At 47.9% G+C, this 21,821-nt stretch overlaps 1 protein-coding gene across 7 annotated transcripts in view; it reads right to left on the reverse strand.

The window, feature by feature from the left end:
- Positions 1-21,250, reverse strand: part of CASKIN2 (CASK interacting protein 2) — an 87,486-nt gene extending 66,236 nt beyond the window's left edge. For 4 of the 7 annotated variants that reach the window (XM_038372156.2, XM_038372159.2, XM_038372154.2 and 1 more), the window contains exons 1-2: positions 8,394-8,805; positions 1,930-2,695 (exon numbers count right to left, since the gene is read on the reverse strand). In XM_038372156.2, the coding sequence (XP_038228084.1) occupies positions 1,930-2,026 (97 nt within the window). In that variant the 5' untranslated portion in view covers positions 2,027-2,695; positions 8,394-8,805. Of the gene's footprint in view, positions 1-1,929; positions 2,696-8,393; positions 8,806-12,858; positions 12,941-19,456; positions 19,524-21,119 lie in introns of those variants that run through there. The other 3 variants (XM_038372155.2, XM_038372152.2, XM_043497555.1) reach the window with 3 other exon arrangements.
- Between the last annotated feature and the right edge of the window lie 571 nt (positions 21,251-21,821).

Raw genomic sequence — 21,821 nt, forward strand, 5'->3', positions numbered from 1 at the left:
TCCCGACATTAACTTTCTTCCCCCCACCAGCTGTGCCCAGAGTCCAGCTTAAATCCATATCCCTTCTGGTTGAAGAAAGGGTAGTCTTTTAACATTAGCCTTAAAGAGCGTCTTAGCAGGATGGCTTTGTAGATCCAGAGTATGGTTCTTCACCCTTGTCTCCCCACCAATCAAGACCATTAGAGTCAAAGGAGAATCTAGAATGCGTATTCAGAACTTCCCTGCAAACAGACACACACAGAGTCTCCAATTGTTCCCCAGTGGCTCAGTATCTCACATGCTTTAGACTACCCTGTTTTACTTCTTCATCCTAATGGCTTCCTTATCCACTCAGCTGATTAGTCCAGTTAGTTCGCCTTTCCTTCCACTACTCTTCTGCCGTCTTCTGTTGATTCCCACACTCATATGAGCTATTCCTATAGCTCCGTCTTCCTTCTTCTTAACCAACACTCTGGTGCACCTATATGCATTGGGTGTCACCCATCTCACATATCCCACCTATTCCAGGAAGAACCCCAAGAATGAAGGAGCTGAACCAAGATTCTGGAGCTGGACACCCCACACTTTTGAGACGTTCAGATCTTAACCTTTGTCCCTGGGGCCCCAGCTTTAGGATAAAGTTCAGACCCTCCCACCCACCTCCATTTCATTCCAATTATTATCCTGTGTGGGGGTGTCTGGGACACGGGCTGCTGACAAGATCCTAGTAACACCATGATCTTTTGTTTATTTCTCTAGGTCCTCAAACCCTAGGAACTCCCAGTCTGTCTCCCTCCCCGTAGGTCACTGGGGCCAAAACTTACAGGGTCTTCTTCCCTGCTCCTTACCAGGAACTCGTCCACTGAGGACACAATCTCTTGTATCCTGATCTTTAGGAGAATCAGTGCATGATCAGGGCATGACTGCACAATGTACCATCCACAACTCTATGCTCAAATAAATTTGTTAGTCTCTAAGGTGCCACAAGTACTCCTTTTCTTTTTTGCGAATACAGACTAACACGGTTGCTACTCTGAAATCTCTAACCATAGTGTTTCCTACCAATACCGCCTGCCCTCTCCTGGGTGTAGTTCAATGTTTTTTCCCCAAAAGGAGGGCTGTGCCCCATAGAGTTGTGTAATTCTCTCCCCATCCCAGTGATCCTGCTTTCCTTTGTCTCCATTATACACAGTAACTCAGCTCTCTCCTTCCCCTGCCACCTTCATATTTCATCTAGGACCTTTTCAGCCCTTGAATGCTGCTTGGGGGGCCCTCTGGGTTCCCACTCAACGGGCCAACAATGCACACACATAACCAGTCCCCATGAGTTTCTTTGCTGCAGTGACAGGGGTCTCCCCCTTTATCACAGCCTGGTCAGTACAAGCACACAGAACTGGCCTTAAATTCATTCCTACTTCAGTTCTGCAGCTGACCTTTAAGAGTATACAGGAAAGAGATGGGCACTACTGAAGGGTTAAACATTACCAGACTTAAAGAATCTCAAATTCAAGGCCTGACAATTGGCTCCTGTTGACTGGTTTGGATGGTAGTTTTTCACAAGATAAATCTGACCAGAAGTAAGTAGCAATGACTGAAGGACCCTCTGCCCCAGCATGCCCCATAGGAGCTATGCTGCTCACTTTCCTTTCGTGATTTTCTGCCACCCTTCCCCCCATCTGTCCCCCACATTTCAGGGTTCCCACACAGAGGCTACTAGAAGCATCATCTTTTACATTATCAGCGAGATCTGGATTCACACCCCAGCCCCTGACTGCAGAGTAGTCTCCACTCCAGGGCACGAGTGCCAGGCTTCACATGCCCTGTTCCCAAGGACTCTCACACCAAGGCCCTAGGAGTAGAACTCACAGCAACTGACAAGAAATTAAGCAAGCAGCAATGCCCAGGTTCTTTCAGCTCTCTGCTTCTGCATTAAGAGGCAAAGGTACTCACTGCTCTTGGATGCTTTGACCTTGGCCACCAGTTTCTGCACACTAGGTACATCCCCATTTTTCACAGCCTGGATCAGCTCCTGCTCTCGCCCCATCATGGACAGGTCGGAGTGGTAGGGGAGTGATAGGAAGAGGTCCTCAGATCCCTCTGGTTCATAAAGCCATGGGTGTACACGTAGCAACTCCTCAAAATGCTCTCAAATGGAGGAAAAGCCCAGCAAAAAATATTTTAAAATCCCACGGGACATAAAAAAAGCCTTTATAAAAAGATCTCTCCGTTAATAGCGATAAATGCAGATAGGAATCACTTTCCTTTTGAAGGGGCTGGAGATGGGGATGCAGTCTGGTTAAAGAACATGAAATCACTTAAACAAAAAATAGTTCCATGCTTGGGGACTGACTCCCAGCAGCAACAGACAAAGCCAGGCAGTTTGGAGGAGGGGGCCGGGAGAGTCTGCTTTGAGAAGAGTCTGGCCTCTTAACAGAACCTGTGTAAAGCTCTCAGAGATCGAGGGGTCATGTTTTGCTTCCTTCGCGCCAGGCTGAGCTGCGCTGATGATTCCCTAATTCTTCCCAAAGGGATTATGTGCTCCTTTCCATCTGGAAGTTATAGATCCTCTCTCTCTCTGTTATCCCCCTCATACTGGCATTCCTCTTGGTGCCGTCTCTGCCAGCCACACTGCAGACCCCCTGCGCTGGGCAGCGTTCAGAACCTTGGTCACAGAGCCCTAGAGGAGAGGTTGTCGTTGTCGTGGTGCTCCCAGTACCTGTGAACAGCAACAGCAGGGTCAGGTTTCAAAGGCTATTTATTTATCAGCATCATTAAAACAGTCCATTGTGACTGCTTCTGTGGCCACACCGAAGAACAAATAGTTTGACTATATTTAGTACTGGCAGAAGTCAGACTGTCCTCGTGTTAAAAGGGCTGCAGGGGCAGAGAGGGAGAGGCCCTGTATTGGAGACATTCTAACAATAGGTGCTGTGGGCTGGCCTGGTGGGCACAAGAAACAAGAGGTCAGATTGGACCCCCAGCATGGATGCTCTGAGAAGGTCACAAGTGCCCTGTCCTGCCACACATGCATGCAGGAGGGAATGGGGCCAGCAGTGGGAGGAGCAAGAGCATGGGCACAGCCTTGCCCCTCCTTGCACACCAGTAATTGTCTGTGCACACTACACCCTTTCTAAAGGTGGATCACAAGCCTCCAGGTTGTGCGCTCTCCCCAGCGCCCTAGAAGTGTTCTGCCTGCATAGGACACAAGCAGGCAGAATGTTTCCCCAACCACTACTTGGGTGCTGTGTCTCCTCCCCGACCCCAGCAGAGCCCTGGCCGTGGGGGAGATAGACTACTGTGGGAGCACGGTCTAGGGGCTGGAGCCAGGGGCAGGGAATCTGGACTCCCTTGGGTTCTTCTCTTGGTTCTAGAGTAGCAGCCGTGTTAGTCTGTATTCGCAAAAAGAAAAGGAGTACTTGTGGCACCTTAGAGACTAACAAATTTATTAGAGTATAAGCTTTCGTGAGCTACAGCTCACTTCATCGGATGCATTTGGTGTTTTTTCCACCAAATGCATCCGATGAAGTGAGCTGTAGCTCACGAAAGCTTATGCTCTAATAAATTTGTTCGTCTCTAAGGTGCCACAAGTACTCCTTTTCTCTTGGTTCTGTAACCGTTTTGATGCATGGCCTTGGGCAAGTCACTTAACCTCTCTGTGCCTCAGTGTACACATCTCTATGTGGCTTTAAGAATCCCCTCTCTCAAGGGAGCTGTAATTAGTACCCCCAGATAAAAGGTATGATGGAAGTGCAAAGTATAACAACCCTCTTGGAGTGTGATGGACTTCAATGTCTATCTAGATATGATATGGCCATCATGATGGTATCAGTGCGCCTCACTGAGAGTCACTCCACCAGTCAGTACAGGACAGGACTGTAATCTATATTCCCTACTGCTACTTTTTCTCCTAGCAGTTTTAAAGAATCCCAATGATGAGCTTCCAGCCCTTTCCCTGGACATTTAGGAGGACTGCATTTCAGCCTGTTACTCCGAGTCAGGCCGCCTTGGCCTTGCTGAACATTTCCTCTCTCCTTACGCCTTGCAAACACAGATACTGCCCTCAGAATTAAATGGGAAGCTCTAGCTCTAGACCTCACCTAGAATACTGTGTGCAGTTCTGGTCTCCCATGTTTAAAAAGGATGAATTCAAACTGGAGCAGGTACAGAGAAGGGCTACTAGGATGATCCAAGGAATGGAAAACTTGTCTTATGAAAGGAGACTTAAGGAGCTTGGCTTGTTTAGCCTAACTAAAAGAAGGTTGAGGGGAGATATGATTGCTCTCTATAAATATATCAGAGGGATAAATATAGGAGAGGGAGAGGAATTATTTAAGCTCAGCACCAATGTGGACACAAGAACAAATGGGTATAAACTGGCCACCAGGAAGTTTAGACTTGAAATCAGACGAAGGTTTTTAACCATCAGAGGAGTGAAGTTTTGGAATAACCTTCCAAGGGAAGCAGTGGGGGCAAAAGATCTATCTGGTTTTAAGATTCTACTCGATAAGTTTATGGAGGAGATGGTATGATGGGATAATGGGATTTTGGTAAGTAACTGATCTTTAAATATTCAGGGTAAATAGGCCAAATCCCCTGAGATGGGATATTAGATGGATGGGATCTGAGTTACTATAGAAAATTCTTTCCTGGGTATCTGGCTGGTGAATCTTGCCCATATGCTCAGGGTTTAGCTGATTGCCATATTTGGGGTCGGGAAGGAATTTTCCTCCAGGGCAGATTGGAGAGGCCCTGGAGGTTTTTCGCCTTCCTCTGTAGCATGGGGCATGGTTGACTGGAGGGAGGCTTCTCTGCTCCTTGAAGTTTTGAACCATGATTTGAGGACTTCAATAGCTCAGACATGGGTGAGGTTTTTCATAGGAGTGGTGGGTGACATTCTGTGGCCTGCGCTGTGCAGGAGGTCAGACTAGAAGATCAGAGTGGTCCCTTCTGACCTTAGTATCTATGAATCTATGAATTGGGATTTAAAAGATACCCATTAAGAAGGTTATTAGCGCAGAAGCATTCTCAGGCAATGAGCTGAGCACAAGCTGGCAGAGTGACTGTTCTCAGAGGACAGAGGAGAATCAAAATTTAATTCAGCCCCTAGCAAGCCAATTCTCTGCTGGCGGACTGTGTCTCCAATTCAGTGCATAGGGCATCTTTTCAGAAACTGAGGTTTCCGTCCAGTGTTACAGGATGGGGGCCCCACCACAAGCCTTCCCACTCCCAATCTCTAAATTTAGATTTATCCTCACATGAAATTTTTCAGTTGCATTCTGTACATTTCTAGACTTCTCCCATGTTTCACAAAAAGAAAAGGAGTACTTGTGGCACCTTAGAAACTAACATTTATTTGAGCATAAGTTTTCGTGAGCTACAGCTCACTTCATCGGATGCTTCGCTTCACAAATGCTTATGCTCAAATAAATTTGTTAGTCTCTAAGGTGCCACAAGTACTCCTTTTCTTTTTGTGAATACAGACTAACACGGCTGCTACTCTGAAACCTCCCATGTTTCAGCCATGCATCTGGCAGCTTCTCTTCACCCTGTCATGAAATCTTGGGAGAAGGAGTGTGTGCAAGAGAGAGAAAATATGAAAGATTGACACAAGCTGCCAAACTGCTGTCAGATAGCTACAATTCTTCATTAGCACCAAATTAGAACCAGCAAACTAGTGCTACAAGGCTCCACTTTCTGTTACCAGTCACTTGAGCCATGGATTCTCCTAGACCTCCCTTTCTTAAAGCTCCTGAGAAGCATCCTTGGCAGTTTATAATGTTGGGTTCTGTTGTAATAACTGGGACTACAAATCTAGCCTGATTCTAAAATCAACTGTAAAAATTATATGAAAATTCATATGATGTTATAACCACCTAGGCTAACAAATGGCGATGAAAAGTAAGTCAGGAGAGAGACAAATCTAGCCTCCTGCACCCTCACACATTAGCACCGCGTCTGACTCTTGGAAAAATATTGCAAAGGGAAGAGTGCAAACCCATAAAGCTAAGTTCATTGCCTGGTAAGGGACACACACCAGTGCGTGACTGCAGGATGGAACTGAGAGGGTAGACACACCTCTGGGCGGCACAGTGGCACCCGCCAGGCAATGACCTTCCTTGTGGGGGAGGGGCACCACCGATCAGTCTTGACACTACTAATCCTGTGATTGGCTTCTCACAGTTAGGGTGCTGTCTATAAAGGGGATACCAGGTGGAACTGGGCTTCTTCTTGCTCCCGCCATTGCTGCCAAATACCCCTGCCACTGGGTTTCTCTTGGGACCCTGGATGATTAATGCGGACTAGGGTGTGGGATGGGACTAGCCAATGCTCTTGATTTATGAGCTTTGGCAACAACTCTCCCCACTCCTGAAGTCATAGTCCTACATCTTGGGGGAAAACTCTTTCGTTGTGGACAAGGGGCTTGAACTGCTCATAGGAGCGAAGGGAGGTGACAAGGCAGCTCTTCCCAGCAGATGTGGCATCTTGGTCTGAGCAGTTTGGAGAGGCACATGCAGACCAATGGAGGTCAAATGGGCATAGAAAGGTATCAAGGACATCTGCACATTCAGCAGGAGTTGAGATGCTGAACCTCAGCCTGGGAGGCCCTATGTGTGCACATTGTGCAAACAGAAGATCTTTTCAACCTGGACAGACTGCCAGAAATTGAGAACTGTTTGCTGGTGGGATTTGCCAGCTAAACTCATGCCTAGTGGCATCTGTGTTTGCCCTGGCAGAGGGGTTAGACTCTTCCCTGCTTGGTACACTTAGAATTATTTGGATACACCGAGTCTCCAAACCACAGAGCTGGAGCAGCAGCCTTTCCTACAAGTTACAGGCTAGCTCACCTTCTGTGCTGAAGGGATTGGATTTGCACGGATACCCAGACTCACATGGTAAGGCTTGGGATTTTCCCATGCAGTAGCCTACATGTGATTGCAGGCCTTGGGTTTATGCTGGCCGATTAGGCCCTGGGCAGCTAGGTTGTTCTGAACTTTCACATCAAAAGCGGGTTGCTATGTGATATGCATCACAACTCAGGTTGGCGGTCACTTCCCCACTTCACTGCTGCCAGGTCAGGCTGCTTTAGGGATTTCTCTCGATCCTCATGTTATAATCAAGTTGCGGCCAGTTGGCTTAAAGTCTAATGCTTGTGTCCATCCTCATTGCTCCTTGCCATAAGCAAATGTGAATTGGGTTAATAGAACATCTCCTGAAACCTCAGTTACTGCACCAGCTTAAAGCTGTTTGGTTTCATTCTGCTTCAGCACATCTTACCCAGCTTTACTTTGATATCAGCCGAACACACTGGCACTTGACTTTTTGTAATACTAACATTTTTTTTAAGTCAATCTACACTAGGAAGCAGGCTCATATCTGAATGCCAGCTACTCATCCAAGACTCTGCCATAATAGGCACCAGGAACTCTGTGTAACCAAGGGTTAACAATCTGCACCTCTCAAGCTTCACAAGAGTGCAGCAATATCAGATGCAGTCCTCAGCTAGAAGAATTTCTCCCTCCGCTCCCTGTCGGTGTTTATTGGCAATAGACTGGAATGTGACTTGCTGTATATAGTGATAGCAAACAACCCTCCCCCTACCTGAGAAAGCTAATCTTTCAACCCAGGAATTCACCTGGAGAACCCAGGAATCTGAAATATTCCTTCATCAAAACAATTCAGAGTGGGGGGAAACGGTAGAATTATGTAAGGGGAGGAGTAGAGATGCTGAACAGCAATTTAAAAAACAAACAAACAAAGAAACCCAACCTTAAAAGGCAGTCTGGGGAAGTTATCCACACCCCCTACCTTCAGAAATGATGGAAACACCCTACAATCATAACAGTAAACACTTACTGTTGAGGCATCTCCTCTACCAAGCACTATAAAGACCTAGGAAGATCTAGTCCCACCCACAAAAACCACAAATATACTTAATCACCACCCGCTCCCCCATATCACAAATGGGGAAGTTGAGGCTGGGATGTTCGAGGCACTTGCCCAAGACCACACAAGGAGTAAGTTGCAACAAAAGCCAAATGGGGGGATTATAAAGGAAGGAGGCGGGGGAGGGGGGACACACTCTAATGGAAGAGAGAGAGAAAAAAAAGGCAACCTGGAGCACTTCTCTTAAGAGACTACAACTATAAAAGAGTAAGGAAAAACTTAACCTGGGGCAGAAAAACGTCACTAGGCAGCTCTGACAAAAGGGATCTTTGAACTCCTTCTTTAAACAAATATTTTCAGATCAAAACGCTGAACGGGACCCAAGCGGAGCTGAGCCTATTAAAAGAACTGGAAAGCTATTGCCCAGGCACAAGTGACCCAGCAAGGGGAATAAGGGAAAGTCATTCTCTGCAGGCAGCAAACAACCCGCACCAATTCCCGCCCCCCGCTCTTTCTTCTCCATAACTCACCTCCTCAGGAACTCCCCTGCGTTTCCAACAGGCAAAGTTGCAAATCCAATTCCTTCTCAGCCACGTCTGTCCCTGGCTAGGGAGCGTTCTCCCCAACCCCACCCCGCAGAGTTGGTGTAATAAAAGCCAAGAGCAGATCTCCACTTCCACACAAAAATGCCTTTGATCTCTTTCCCCCAGAGTCCGGGACTGTAAGAGGGGATCAAGTCTCCAGGCGCTAGAACTGCAAAGCAGAGCTGCTGCAACAATATCCCCTTTAGTCCTCAGAGCCCTGCCTGGCCTGCTAGGAATGTCCCACGGACACCGCCGACCCTGCTGCTGAAATTGACCCCTCTAGTCAGTTTCACAGGGCGCCTAGGAACTCTGAAAAGTCTCTGTCCCCCAAGCCACCTCCCCCTGCCCGCTCGGTCTGTCTCCCTGCAGGAAATCCCTCCCAACCTCCGGTCCGTCTCTCCTGATTGGAAAAGCAAAGGGGGCTGCAGGAGCTGGGCAGGGCCAGGGCTGCTGTCAGTCAGGGTGATGCGGTTCCAGATTTGGGCAAGGGAAGGGGCGTGTGGAGAGTGGTACCTGAGACTCACGAAAGCTTATGCTCAAATAAATTTGTTAGTCTCTAAGGTGCCACAAATCCTCCTTTTCTTTTTTGCGAATACAGAGTAACACGGCTGCTACTCTGAAACCTGAGACTCTAGTGTAACTACAACAGGGAGCAAGTGCCCAGGTGTGCGTGCCCTGGGACTGGAGCCTCCTCCCCAGCCAGAGCCTGGTGGAAGGTCGAGAGAGGCGTCCCAACCCTTAAATACTACCCTGTGCCATTCCCTTCCAGCTGCAGGGAGCCCAAGCTTTATGGGCAGATGGGTTATCTATGGGAGCAGGGAGAACTACAGCGCTAGGGATGGGAAGAGCTTCACAACAAACTGGTTCCTCTCTTTCCTTGCAACTCAGTTGTGAGATTCAGTTTAAGTGCTTTAAAACACTGCCAGTACCACTTTAGTCCCTGCTGGTCGGCAGCCCCGGTGAAAGCTCAGCTCTGAGGAGTTCCTTGCACCTCCCTCCCAGCATTGGATTCTTTACCAGGGGGTTGCTGGGGCGGCTCATTACTGGTTTTACAGGGTCATGGGTGCATTTCAAAATCTGTAATCACCTCTGAAGCCATCTCTCTGTGTACTGTGACAGGGTCGGGCCAGATGGCTATAGGAGAGTAACAGAAGGCAGATATATTAGCCCCAGACTAAGTAGGTCCCTTTTCCCTGGGTAAGGTAACAGAATAGATCATAGAATATCAGGGGTGGAAGGGACCTCAGGAGATCATCTAGTCCAACCCCCTGCTCAAAGCAGGACCAATCCCCAATATCTGCCCCAGATCCCTAAATGGCCCCTTCAAGAATTGAACTCACAACCCTGGGTTTACCAGGCCAATGCTCAAACCCCTGAGCTATCCCTCCCTCTAGGGAAAGCTCCGGAACAATCAGGAACCTTCTGGAGACAATTAAGACAGGCTGATTAGAACACCTGCTGCCAATCAAGAAGCTGCTAGAATCAATTAAGGAAGGCTAATCAGGGCACCTGGGTTTTAAAAAGGAGCTCACTTCAGTTTGTGCTGTGTGTATGTGTGAGGAGCTAGGAGCAAAAGGCATTAGGAGCTGAGAGTGAGAACGCAGACTGTTAGAGGACTGAGGTGTACAAGCATTATCAGACACCAGGAGGAAGGTCCTGTGGTGAGGATAAAGAAGGTGGTGGGAGGAGGCCATAGGGAAGTAGCCCAGGCAGTTGTAGCTGTGACACAGCTGTTCCAGGAGGCACTCTAGACACCTGCATTCCACAGGACCTTGGGCTGGAACCCGGAATAGGGGGTGGGCCCGGGTTCCCCCAAAATCCTCTCAACTCCTGGTCAGACACAGGAGGAGTCGACTTGGACTGTGGGTTCAGAAAAACGGCCAAGCTGAGGGCTGCCGTGAAGCTCCAAGACAAGCAAATCTGCCAATAAGCACAAAACCCACCAAGATAGAGCAGGAACTTTGTCACCGTACCTGTGATGCATTCTCCTTCCCTCACTAGCCTCTATGGATTTTGTGTGAGCTGGAGGGTAGGCCCCAATCCTGTGAGATGTTACGTGTGCAGAGCTCAGGTCTCACAATCTCAATCCCATAACAAGCTCTGTGTATTAGGATCCTGCACAAAGGGGACTTCAGTGGGGTTCTACATGGGTGCAGAGCTCCTTGCAGGATTGGGGCATTAGACTGTCAGCTCTTCAGGGCAAAGACCTTGCCTTCTTCCTTGTCTGTAAAACATTCTATGTCCCTATGGCACTATACAAGTAATAGTTAATCACCTTTAATCTTACTACAGTGAATAAGCGAACATAAGTGACCATCAAAAATTAGTTACCGAAGGCTGTTTCCTAACAAAAGTGGAGCAAAACTGTAGTCAGGACTGCCTTGTTGGAGGATTTCTTAGAACAGGAGGTTGCCTAATAAAGCTGGACAGCTTTCACTGCATGATACCACTGGATTATCAACAGCTAATCAGACTAAAAACCCCATACATTGGCTTAATTCACTAAAGGCCCAACCCACAGTTCCTGTTGGCTTCTGTGGGAGTCGTAAGTACTCAGCACTTCTCCAGATCAGCCCCTAAGAAATTACACCAAACTATAGTTTATTGAGCAACATGAATAATGAGGAAAATGGCAGGGCTGGCTGAGAAGGAAGAGCTGGAGTTCTAAAATACACCCTGTCTTTTCAATTCTGACTAAAAAAAAAAAAAAGATTATGCACATTTGATTAGAAATATTAACATTTTACAGCTGCTATTTTGAAGTGTGGTGCTATAAGTAATCTTGCTAGAAAGCAATATGAAGTTAAAGGTCTTGTTATTCATTATGTGAATTTTGTGGGCGCTTGTAAAGCGCATTGACATTTATACTAATCCCCCAAATTTATGTAATACCTTTGTCCTTTTAAGGATCTTAATTAAGCTTCACAACACCCTGGGAAGCAGATAAGCCCACTTTGTAGATGGGAAACTAAGGGCTCGTCTACACGGTTTTTGTACCAGTGTCACTATTTCCTTCAGGGATGTGACTTTCTATCAATATAGTTACACTGATACAATCCCTAGCATGGATGCAGTTATACCAGCATAATGGCACCTTATACTAGCACAGTTTACTTCCATTCCCATACAGGAATAAGCTACACTGATATAAGCACCTTTGCACTGGAATAACTGTCTCCCCATGAGGAGGGTTGTGCCATTTTAATTATAATGGTATGGCTAAAGTGGTACAACTTTTGTGTGAAGACAAGTTCTAAGACACAGGAGTCAAGGCCAAAATTTCTAAACTAGGGTGCCAATTAAGCACTTGGCCTGATTTTCAGCTATACCGAGCCACAACAATTCTCAATGACAACTTTGAACATTAAGCCACGTATTTAGGTTCTTTACTTTATGTAACTAAATTTGAAAATTTTGGCTTAAGTTACTTGCCTGAAGGCACAGAGCAACTGTTGTGCCAGGGCTGGGATTAGAAGACAGTAGAGTCCTGCTACCTATCAGTAAACCACACAGCTTTTTAACCCTTGGAAAGCTAATATTTCTCCCTCCTGATCATTTAGTAAGAACTGTTGGTGTCCCAGAACACCAGACTCCAGCGTAGGTGCTTTGTAGCACTACAGACAAAGCATTGGGATGTCTGGTTTATTTTCACAGCATCCACAGTACAAGTTCCAAGAGAGATGATCATCAACAAAGAAAAACCCTACACAAGATTCCCTCTCAAAGCTAAATATCCCATAGCAAGTAAGAGAGCTGTGTTGTTGTCCAGAGCTATCCTGTGAGGCTGGGGAAGTGGGACAGATCTCCTGTCCAGAGATGGGGAGAAAGGGCTCTTTTCTGCCTGACAAATCACCCCCTCTAGTGCACTGGAGTGGGTTCCAAGATCCTTTTTAAAATTCTTTTCCTTGGAGTGAATCTGGGCAGTGGACTGGAGCTGAATGAATTCTATTGCTGCATTTCTGGTGTGACTTTGGGGGAAGGAACATGGAGGAGCACAGCTAAAAGCTCACCCCAGCCCAAGTCCTCACTTTCGCGAGGCCTGGTTTTCAAAGGTGCTGAACACCTGCAGCTCCCATTGACTTCAGCTAGAATTGTGGGTTAACAGCTTTGAAAATCCAGCCCTTAGTGAGTTCTATGCACATGGGACAGAACTGCTCAGATCCCCTCAAGGACTTTTCCTTTTGCACTAAAGAGAAGCTCTGTCTAGTTGGGACAATATTGCCATCTAGAGGTGAGTAGTACAACCTTCCCGTTGCAGGCTATTGGTAGGGATTGATTATACTAGAATAGTATTCTTTTTAAACAAAGAGTCATTTGAGAGCACCTTTCAGGGAGGGAGAATTTGAAGAAAAGAGAATTTGCTATCTGAGGCAATATATTTTGGCTTGCTGTACACAGAAAATATACTAACCACATAGTTCATATTGTAACAGATCTGTTCTTCCCCTTCACTCTCGCAGGTATTGCTGTGTGCAGCTCAGAACTTCAAGGAGCTAGAATTCTCATCTTCCTTCTCCAAGAGCAAAGCCCCCTACCATGGAAACTAATGGAGACTCACATCTGCAGTACAAGAGCTATGACACAGAGATGAGTCGTTCCAGTGCCATACAGTACGCATATGCATACAGCCCCCCTCCAGGACATTAAACATTGCTATAAACAAGAGCAGAATTCATTCTCCAGTCAGCATATTTAAACCAGCCCTTTAATCTGACTCATCCACTGATCATCTTACCCCTCACATGTAGGTCACTGGAAGTCTGAGAAAGCAACAGCCCTTTGGAATGCCAACACAGGACCAGACAGAGTTTTCCCAGGCTATGCTTGTTCCTTTGCTATGTCCCTGGAGCCCACATTTGGGGGGAGAGGGGTGATTGAAAGCTTCATCTGTGCTGTTCCATCAGTCTCTGCAGCTATTTATTCCTTCATCTAACTCCTGAGATTATCCCTTCATTGTTTGTTTGCAATAGTCAAAATAAAATGATGTATTTGTTGTCAGGAAAAAAAAAAATCAGCCCTGCTGACCAAAAGCAAAATATCCTGCAGAACTTCCAGAGCACCCCCAGCTGGCTTTGTTAGCCCCAGCTAAGAGCAAGAGAGGGCTTTAAAAACTAAGGGCCAGACCCACAAAGGGACATAGGCATCGCAACATCTAACTTTCAGGCACCAAGAAAATCCTTGGAATAACAATGGGATCCACAAAGCCTGAGTTAGGCGCCTAGGCTCCCTGTACACTGCATGGGGAGAGATAGATGCCTAAGAATGCAATCCACAAGAACCAGCATGTTAGGTGGGGAGCTGCCTGAACTACTCAGTGGAAGGTGCAGACAAGAGGGGTTTGTCCTAAGCCCCATCCCTCTCACAGAGTTGGGTGCCTATCTGCTTGTGATCCACAGATGGGAACCCCTCTCTTGGAGTCAGGCACCGTAGATGTTCTTGAGAGAACGAATGAGGTGCCTACCTCAGACCCATGGGCAGCTCTACCAATTTTGCCGCCCTAAGCAGTCGCTGCCGAATTGCTGCCCAAAAGCCACCATGGCGGGAAGAGCAGTGGGGCCGCCGCCGAATTGCCACCGCAGGACGCAGACTGCTGCCCCATTTTGAATGCTACCCCAAGCACCTGCTTGGAAAGCCGGCCCTGCTCAGACCACACAAAACAGCCGGAGAAGGAGACTGTTGGTGGAGGAGATGGTGTTGGTAATAGCAATCTTCTAAGTATTAGCCCAGGGGTAAGAGTGGGATGTGGGAGACCCAGGGTCAATATCACCTCTCCCCATGGGGAAAAAGGATTTGAACCAGGGTCTCCCACTTCCAAGGAGCTGCCCTGACCACTGGGTTATAGGATATGCTGTTATGGGGGCTTCCTCAACCTCTCCAGCTGCGGCTACTCCACTGGGTATAAATACTTAAATAGTCAGTGGACCAGTGAACCCTATGGCCAGGTAGTTAGGGCATCCCATCCAGGAGGTGGGAGACCCATGGTTCAGTTCTGATTACTCTAATTATTTATCCAAAGTGGAACAGCTCCAACAGGAGAGATTGAGGGAACCCCCACATCAGAATATCCCAGAGCTTGCTGGTTAGAGCACTCTCCCAAGAGGTGGGAGACCCTTGTTCAAAACCTCTCTCTTCTTTCAGGCAGAGAGTGGGGTTGAACCTGGGTTCCCTACATCTCTCAGCTGAGTGCTCTAACCCCTCAGTTAACAATTATATGGTGGCCAGCACCATCTCCTCCTCCTGAATTTTGAATGGGGCCCAATCCAGTAAGTGTGCTCAGAGCACTTCTACTGGATTGGGTCCTGCAGGCAAGACAGGCAGGGGAACACCTGTCGTCCCCCACTTTGTAGATTGCGCGGGGGCTTCCATATGAGAAGGCTGACAGTCTGAACGCTGGCAATGAGGCCGCAGTGCGCATGCTCAGAAGCAGACATGAAAGTGCCTTTCACCCTGAAAATTTAGGCACCAAATAAGATTAGACGCCAACCAAGCAAGGGCTTTGTGAATCACAGTGAAGCCTAAAACTGTGATTTAGGTACTTAAATACCTTTGTCAGTCTGGGCCCAAGGGCACAAAACTTTCCATTAAAAATCTCTGATTTGCTCATGGACTGCAAGGTTTTGAAAGTTTGAAGCTGTTTTATCTCCACCTAGTGGCAGGAAAGAGCCCCCAAGAAAGTGACAGGTTGAGAATAGACAGACTTCCAAAACATGGTAAGTATGTTATGAAACAGCATGATGGAGACATAATTTTTTTTTTTTTTAGTTGCAGCTCAGACAAAGCTCTGCCTTTCCCTCTTGTTCTGTTTAAATACAGTAGGGAGCAGTGTGGTCTAGTGGTATAACCATCAGGAACACCTAATCAGTGATGTGCCACTGCTATTTTAACACGGGGCTCCTGTCTCTGAGCTAAGCCCTTTGTCCGAGGGGTGTGCATGCTGCAGAGGGGCAGGTGGAAGGAAGGGGCGGGGGAATTCATTTAAACACATTTAAATTAAAATGCTTTCTTATAACTAGAGCCAGGCTAGGAGGTGGAGGCACCGCTCAGTGAAATCGACAGATTAAGGGCACTGGCTGGAAATACCCAACCTCTGAAAACACTAGAGGATTCTGCACAATGGGCAGCTTGCACCATGTGACTGAGGACAGCGGAGTGGGATGAAGATGCTGTTAGGGGAAATTAGAAGATTATCCCTATTTTTAAACACTCCCAACCCTTGGTACAATCTTATCTTTTCCATTCTAAAGATTAATAGATTCTGCCTCAGCAGTATTTTTATGACAACCCTCACAACCCCAAAATTCACCACCTCAGGCAGGGATAACTCAGCAGTCCCCACAGAGCATGGCTCCATCCCAGGCATGAACATCTCTCCTGGTTTGGTGATGGAATGGCAGGAAGTGAGGCGTCTCTGGGACATCACTGGCTCCAAGCCTGAGCTAAGCTTTCTGTAAAAGGCAGGTTTCAGAGTAGCAGCCGTGTTAGTCTGTATTCGCAAAAAGAAAAGGAGTATTTGTGGCACCTTAGAGACTAACAAATTTATGCTCAAATAAATTTGTTGGTCTCTAAGGTGCCACAAGTACTTCTTTTCTTTTTGTAAAAGGCAGGAGATGGTTCCCTGCCTCCCAGTGGGGGGCTGTGAGGATTAGTTGGCTAAAGGGCCACATTTGTTTACTCAGGTTTATAGACTGGTGCTGTACAAAGCTCTAGGCACATGTACAAATCTAACTTCCTAGAGGCGGACATAGAACCAGTCAACTGATGCACCGTCAACAAAGCTTTCATAGCTCCCCCCACATAATAAACCCTCATCCCTCCTCAACAGCTTCAGAGAAAGCCTGGGGAAGGAGGTATTGCTGTGTGGCCTGAAGGTTACCAAATGTGGGCTTGATGTGACCATGCTGAGGGAGTAGGATTTGGAGCTGAAGGTCCTCCACTAAGCATAGCCTACCCAGATGAAAACGGCCAGGGACTGGCCGCTCAAATGCCCCATCTGATCTCAGCTGTCAGACAAGAGCAGCTCCTTAGAAATTCAGCAATCAAACCATCTGGGAATTTACAGATCAAAACCCAATGCCTTGAGCTGCACCTGAAAATGAGCTGGGAGCCAGTGCAGACTCTGGAGAACCGGTGTAATAAGCTCCTTGTGGGAGGCTCTGATAAGTAATTGAGCAGCCACTTTCTGCACCAGCCGAAGTTTGAACAGTCTCCAGATATAGTTCATACAGGGCATATTACAGTGACCCAACCTGGAGGTGACCGAGGGTTGTAGTGAGGTTCAGATTCAGAAGACTGCAACCTTCTTGTCTAGCACAGATGGATGAAAATACATTTGGATGCTGCTGTCTGGACATCCAGCAGCTGAAATTCCAACAAGAATCTAAAGTTGCAAACTTGAGTAACAAAAAGTAGGCTAAATCCCTGATTTGAGGGGGCAGCTATTTCCTCTGGAGAGCCAGCCAACAGCACCACCTGGGTCAGATGAAACAGATATCGAGCAAATGATAACTCAGCAGTTTGTACCGCCTCAAACCTCCCATCTGCATGGAGCAGGACCAGTAATAGGGCAGATGCTTCCATACAAGGGAGAAACCATTCCAGGGAGCATCTCAGTGCTTCCTTTGGATCATTCCCCCAAGGGAGGGGAGCGAGCACTGGCTAACAGAATACCCTGATGTTCTGAGACCCACATAGCTCCAACAGCATGGAATCTAATAGGGATCCTTAGGTGTTCTGCATAGTTCCCTTGGGTCTCTCTCTTCCCCATGACAGCCTGGATGCTCCAGGAGCCCCAACTCAGGTGGACTCTCTGTGCATTTAGAATGAGCATTACAGTTAGTACAAGTCTCCCTAGGAACATGCCATGGAGAGCAGCAGCTGTTCCTTCGAGCCACCCTCTTCCCTTTGCCCCCAGTGCCACAGAACCATCACTACATCGGGGAGGGTTTTTTCCCCAAGGTGAGAATACAGTGATGTTGCTTCTCTCCCTACATTGTGGGGCTTTTCCAGCCAACCTTACTACCCTGTGCAGCACATGGCCCACTGTCTGCAAAGCACTTTGACCTTGGAAGGAACTAGCTGCCCAGATACATAGTGCTCAGCTATAAGTCTCCTGTATGCACGAGTGTCTCTGTAATGCCATATCCTGACTCTACTGTAACAATCCAGGCAGAAGGATCCTGCCACATGAGTACAGTATTTGAGCAGAAGGCAGCAGGGTAGGCAGAATGTATAGCACCAGAGGGGTGTATCTGTTCATTTCATTTCTCCTGTCTCTGTCCTCGAACAGACAGTGACTGCTCAGGGGCTGCAGCTGCTGATGCTGTGGGGACATTTTTAAACATTTGCCCAGTTATTCAGTAATCTGCAGGTTGAGAGTCAGTTACTGACCTTGGGCACCTAAGTCTAGATACTCACAGCCCCACAAGGGCACCTAGATCTGCATGTAAGGGGCTCAGTACCTGCCTTAAGTGACAGTGTGAACACCTAAATGTGAAGACAACTATCCTGCCTTAGGCCCCCAGGTTCAATAATTGGGCTTCACTAATTAAACAAGCTCCTCAAGTCCCTACAGCTGCTGCCCAGAATCAAGGCCACACTCTATTACATGCAATGACTGCTTTTCCTGGAGGGGAGAGAGAGGTGCAGGCTGAACCCTTGCTTCGTCCTCAACCAGCCCCTTGAGCCATCCAGATGCTGCCCATGGGGTGAGACTCCTGTGCTCCCCCTAGTTGCCTCCAATGACATGAGGGAGAAAGACAAACTCCAACTCCATCCAAACTCATCTACCCCATAACTCATCTGCCTGGAGGGGGCAAATAGCAGCTTGATGTTTGCTATTTTAATTTACTCTGTTGAATGCTGCTGATGAGGTTTATATCCAGGGGATGATTTTCTTTCAGCCCTAGCCCAGCAGAAACATTGCCCAGTTTATAACAGGAGAAGCTAGTCCCTATGATCTCATGTTACACCCGGGGCTGTAACAGGGGATAATAGGGACTGGTTGTGCTGGGCTATGGCCATCTGCTGAGCAAGGGCCCTTCCCAGCAGGCTCCCAGGGCAATTAGCAGGTGGCAGCATTAACTGCAAGAGTAATGAAGGACACCTGCCAGGAAACTCAGTCCTGCCTAACCCACTGAAAGGCCCAAGTACATTCCTGCTGAGTGTCCCAGGGCATCCAATCAGTGGCCTGCTCAAGGTGGGACTGGGTTCCCCAAACCCTGTCACAGGGTGGCCCAGCAGGTCTCATTCTGGCTCCTGCTGATCAGCCAGCTATCTTTTCTTTATCTCCCATGACTCCGAGTCAGCTTTCCTTCAGTCTCCTACCACATCAAACCCCTCATCCTCCCCTTCCAGTCCCCATGTAATCCCACTCCACTCATGTCTCAAGTCATTCCCCCTCCTCACTCCACTCAAGGTTCTCTCCATCCTGCTCTGTCATTTTCATTCATGCTACCCCCATCCACCTGAGAAAGTCTCTCTTTCTGGTTACCAAGGCCCTACCTGCCCCTGCAGTCTTCTCCTCCCCACATCATCTCTCCCCACCCTTCCCTATTGCTCCTACCATGCACTACCTAATGCATATGTCTCCTCGGGTTTAGGGCTCATTCCCACTTCCCTGGACTTAATTTCAAAACACTTATTGATGTCCAAAGGTCCCTGAACCCATAACCTTTCCAGGTCAGGGAGCATGTTTGTAGAGTACCATGTGCATTTACAGTGCTATAGCCACAGCATTTATAAGAGTATCTTCTGTAGTAAGCACTAATGGGCATAGAAGCCTGGGATTAAATGGGTCATTATAGGCACCTAGCCTGTTTCCCCCCACCCAGCCCAAGAAGGGTTAACACCATGCCCCAAGTCTATTCAAACCCTTTCTTCAGGCACCAGTTACCAATTGCACAAGCAAGCTCTAAAATGATACAGTTCAACATATATCTAACAACTACCTTTCCCCAACACAGAAACTTCCTAACATCTATTTCCCCAACTCCCCTGACACAGACACCAACCTGCTTTCTGGTGCTCCCCTCCAACCTGAGCTCTTTTAGCCTTCCCAGGAATCAAAGTGCTCATTAGGCAATACCTGACCCTGCCCAGCTGGGACTGATAATTCTCTCTCCAAGGCCCAAACACCTGATCTTAAAGGGGCACTGCCTCAGAATAGGCTGGATGGCCCTAGCCCTTTGAGATATGTCTGCAAGCATTTTGGATCTAGTGGGAGTGAGCCTCCTCTCCTGGCTCCAGCCTTGGCTTAATGGGGTTCTGGTGCTCTAAAAACAGTAGTGTAGACAGCACTTCGAAGTTGCAGCTTGGGATATGAAGCCCATGCCACCTCCCTAGGCTTCAGAGCCCAAGGTCCAGATGGAGCCACAACTCCACCATGATGCCTATCCAGCTATTTTCAGAGTGCTAATGCCAGCCCTGTTAGCCCAAACCTGGCCATCCAGGCTGGGAGACTGGCTCCTGCTCAATCCAAAATGCTAAACAGACATACCCTACAGAGGCAGGCCACCCTGTTCCAGGCATGGAGACTTAATTCCCCTTTTGTGCCTAGGGTAGGTCCCTCTGGGTCAGGAGTGAGGTACGCTGGCTTGGTTGCAGTGACTTGCCATGCTGCTGTCTGTGCTGGGGTGAGAGGGCTCTGCTTCCCAGGGGAAGGGGGGCTGTCAATCCATGCCCTTTTATGAAAAATAAACAACTGGATCCCAGAGGAAAGGCCCCAGGTCAGGAATTTCCCCTTTCTTAATACTTTTCATGTGGACACAGCCCTCACTCCCTGTCCCCTGGGGGTGAACGAGGAGGTACCGGAGGCATTGGGCTGGAATCCCTTTCCAAGCTGGGGGATGCATCGCTTCTGGAAGTCGAATGCTTGCTGTGGAGATGGGCATTTGGGCCTGTCTGGCAGCTGTGACTCCTTCCCTTACCAAGGCCAGTGCACTCCACGCCTGCTCGCAGGCTTGGTCGTGCGGAAGACAAGAGCAGATGTGGTAGGCCTGGATTCTGTAAGGCCTCACTGCTCCAGTCCAGCTTTTCTACTTCCCTGTGGCCAGACACAGCTCCATTAGCACAAGCCTTGTAGGACTCTGCTGAATGCCAACCAGGGCACAGAGTTTGGGCAGTTGTTGTGTATGGAATTGGTGGCAATATTGCAGCCATGGGCACCAGCATAAGAACCTAGCTAGCTAGTCAGCTCTGCTATAGATTGGGAAAGGAGAGGGAGCTGCTCCCATTTACCTCCAGTGGTTTTGGAAGCTCTACTCAAGCAGGCAGCACCTAGCCTAAGTCTCTTTAAACAAAAGCATTCCCCCATCCTACCCCAAACAATATCCCTCTATGCAGCACTGCAGTCTGCCCCTCATCATGCACTGAAACAATAAGGGGCTATCCCTCTACTTCACTCCAGCCAGTGTCCTGCTCTAACTGAGCTCACTACAGAAGCAAGTTCTGTGGCATTAACAACACTTCGTGGGGCGAGGGAACAGAAATTAGACTCTGAAACTCTGCTCGAACATACCAAACCCCATTAGCAATTAATTCTGAGCGACTCTACAGTTCAGAGCATGGGACTCTGGCAGGTAACTGATGAAGGATCTCCCCTGGGCAAGGACCAGACCTTCCATACTCCAGCACTGGGCTCCATGTTGCTCGAGATATCTATCTGCTCACACTCACCTTTCAATCAGAACACATCTGCTGTGGCGCTCTGGCTCTCTCTCTGATTTTCCTGCTCCCTTCTGCCCGGTTTTCTCCTTCTACTACTCATCTGTGAATCTGTCTGTACAGTCACTTCCTCCTCTCCCTATGTCTTTCTTTTTGCTCTCTCAGGAAATTAAAGATAATCCTTTTTTTTTCTTTTCTGCTGCCGGATTCACTGTTTAACATTCTCTGCATGTGCTTGCGCTGATTCAAAACAGGATTAGACATTCTGTTGCTTTGATGTCAGTTGGGCTCTGCACTTGAGGCAGAGAGGGGGAAACTAAAATGTCTGTTCACAAGCCCTGCAGGTTCTGCACATCCACTCACACAAGTCATCAGCTGAAGGTCAGAGACATTTATCTGCCACCCAGATAATAAAGGCGGGTTCCCTTCCACTCAGATTAGTCTGCAGGAGGGAAAAAGAGCGTGCCTTGCTCCAACCCCGTGACATGGCAGCCAGCCACGCTCTGTCCCTATGCTGTTTGTTATTCCATAAGCCGCTGGCTTGCGCTCCTGATTCTGTTTTCATGAGACACTTTGGGGGCTTATCGGCTCCCGTTAGGAGACGAGGAGTAATTAATCATATGAAAACATGGCTTGTTTGAGTGTCAGCAGATATTATAACCTACAGCAGCCACCCAGCGGGGAGCAAATATGCCACCGGAGTCACTTTCAATA

The sequence above is a fragment of the Dermochelys coriacea genome, chromosome 14 (genome assembly GCF_009764565.3).
Source record: "Dermochelys coriacea isolate rDerCor1 chromosome 14, rDerCor1.pri.v4, whole genome shotgun sequence".
Lineage (NCBI taxonomy): Eukaryota > Metazoa > Chordata > Testudines > Dermochelyidae > Dermochelys > Dermochelys coriacea.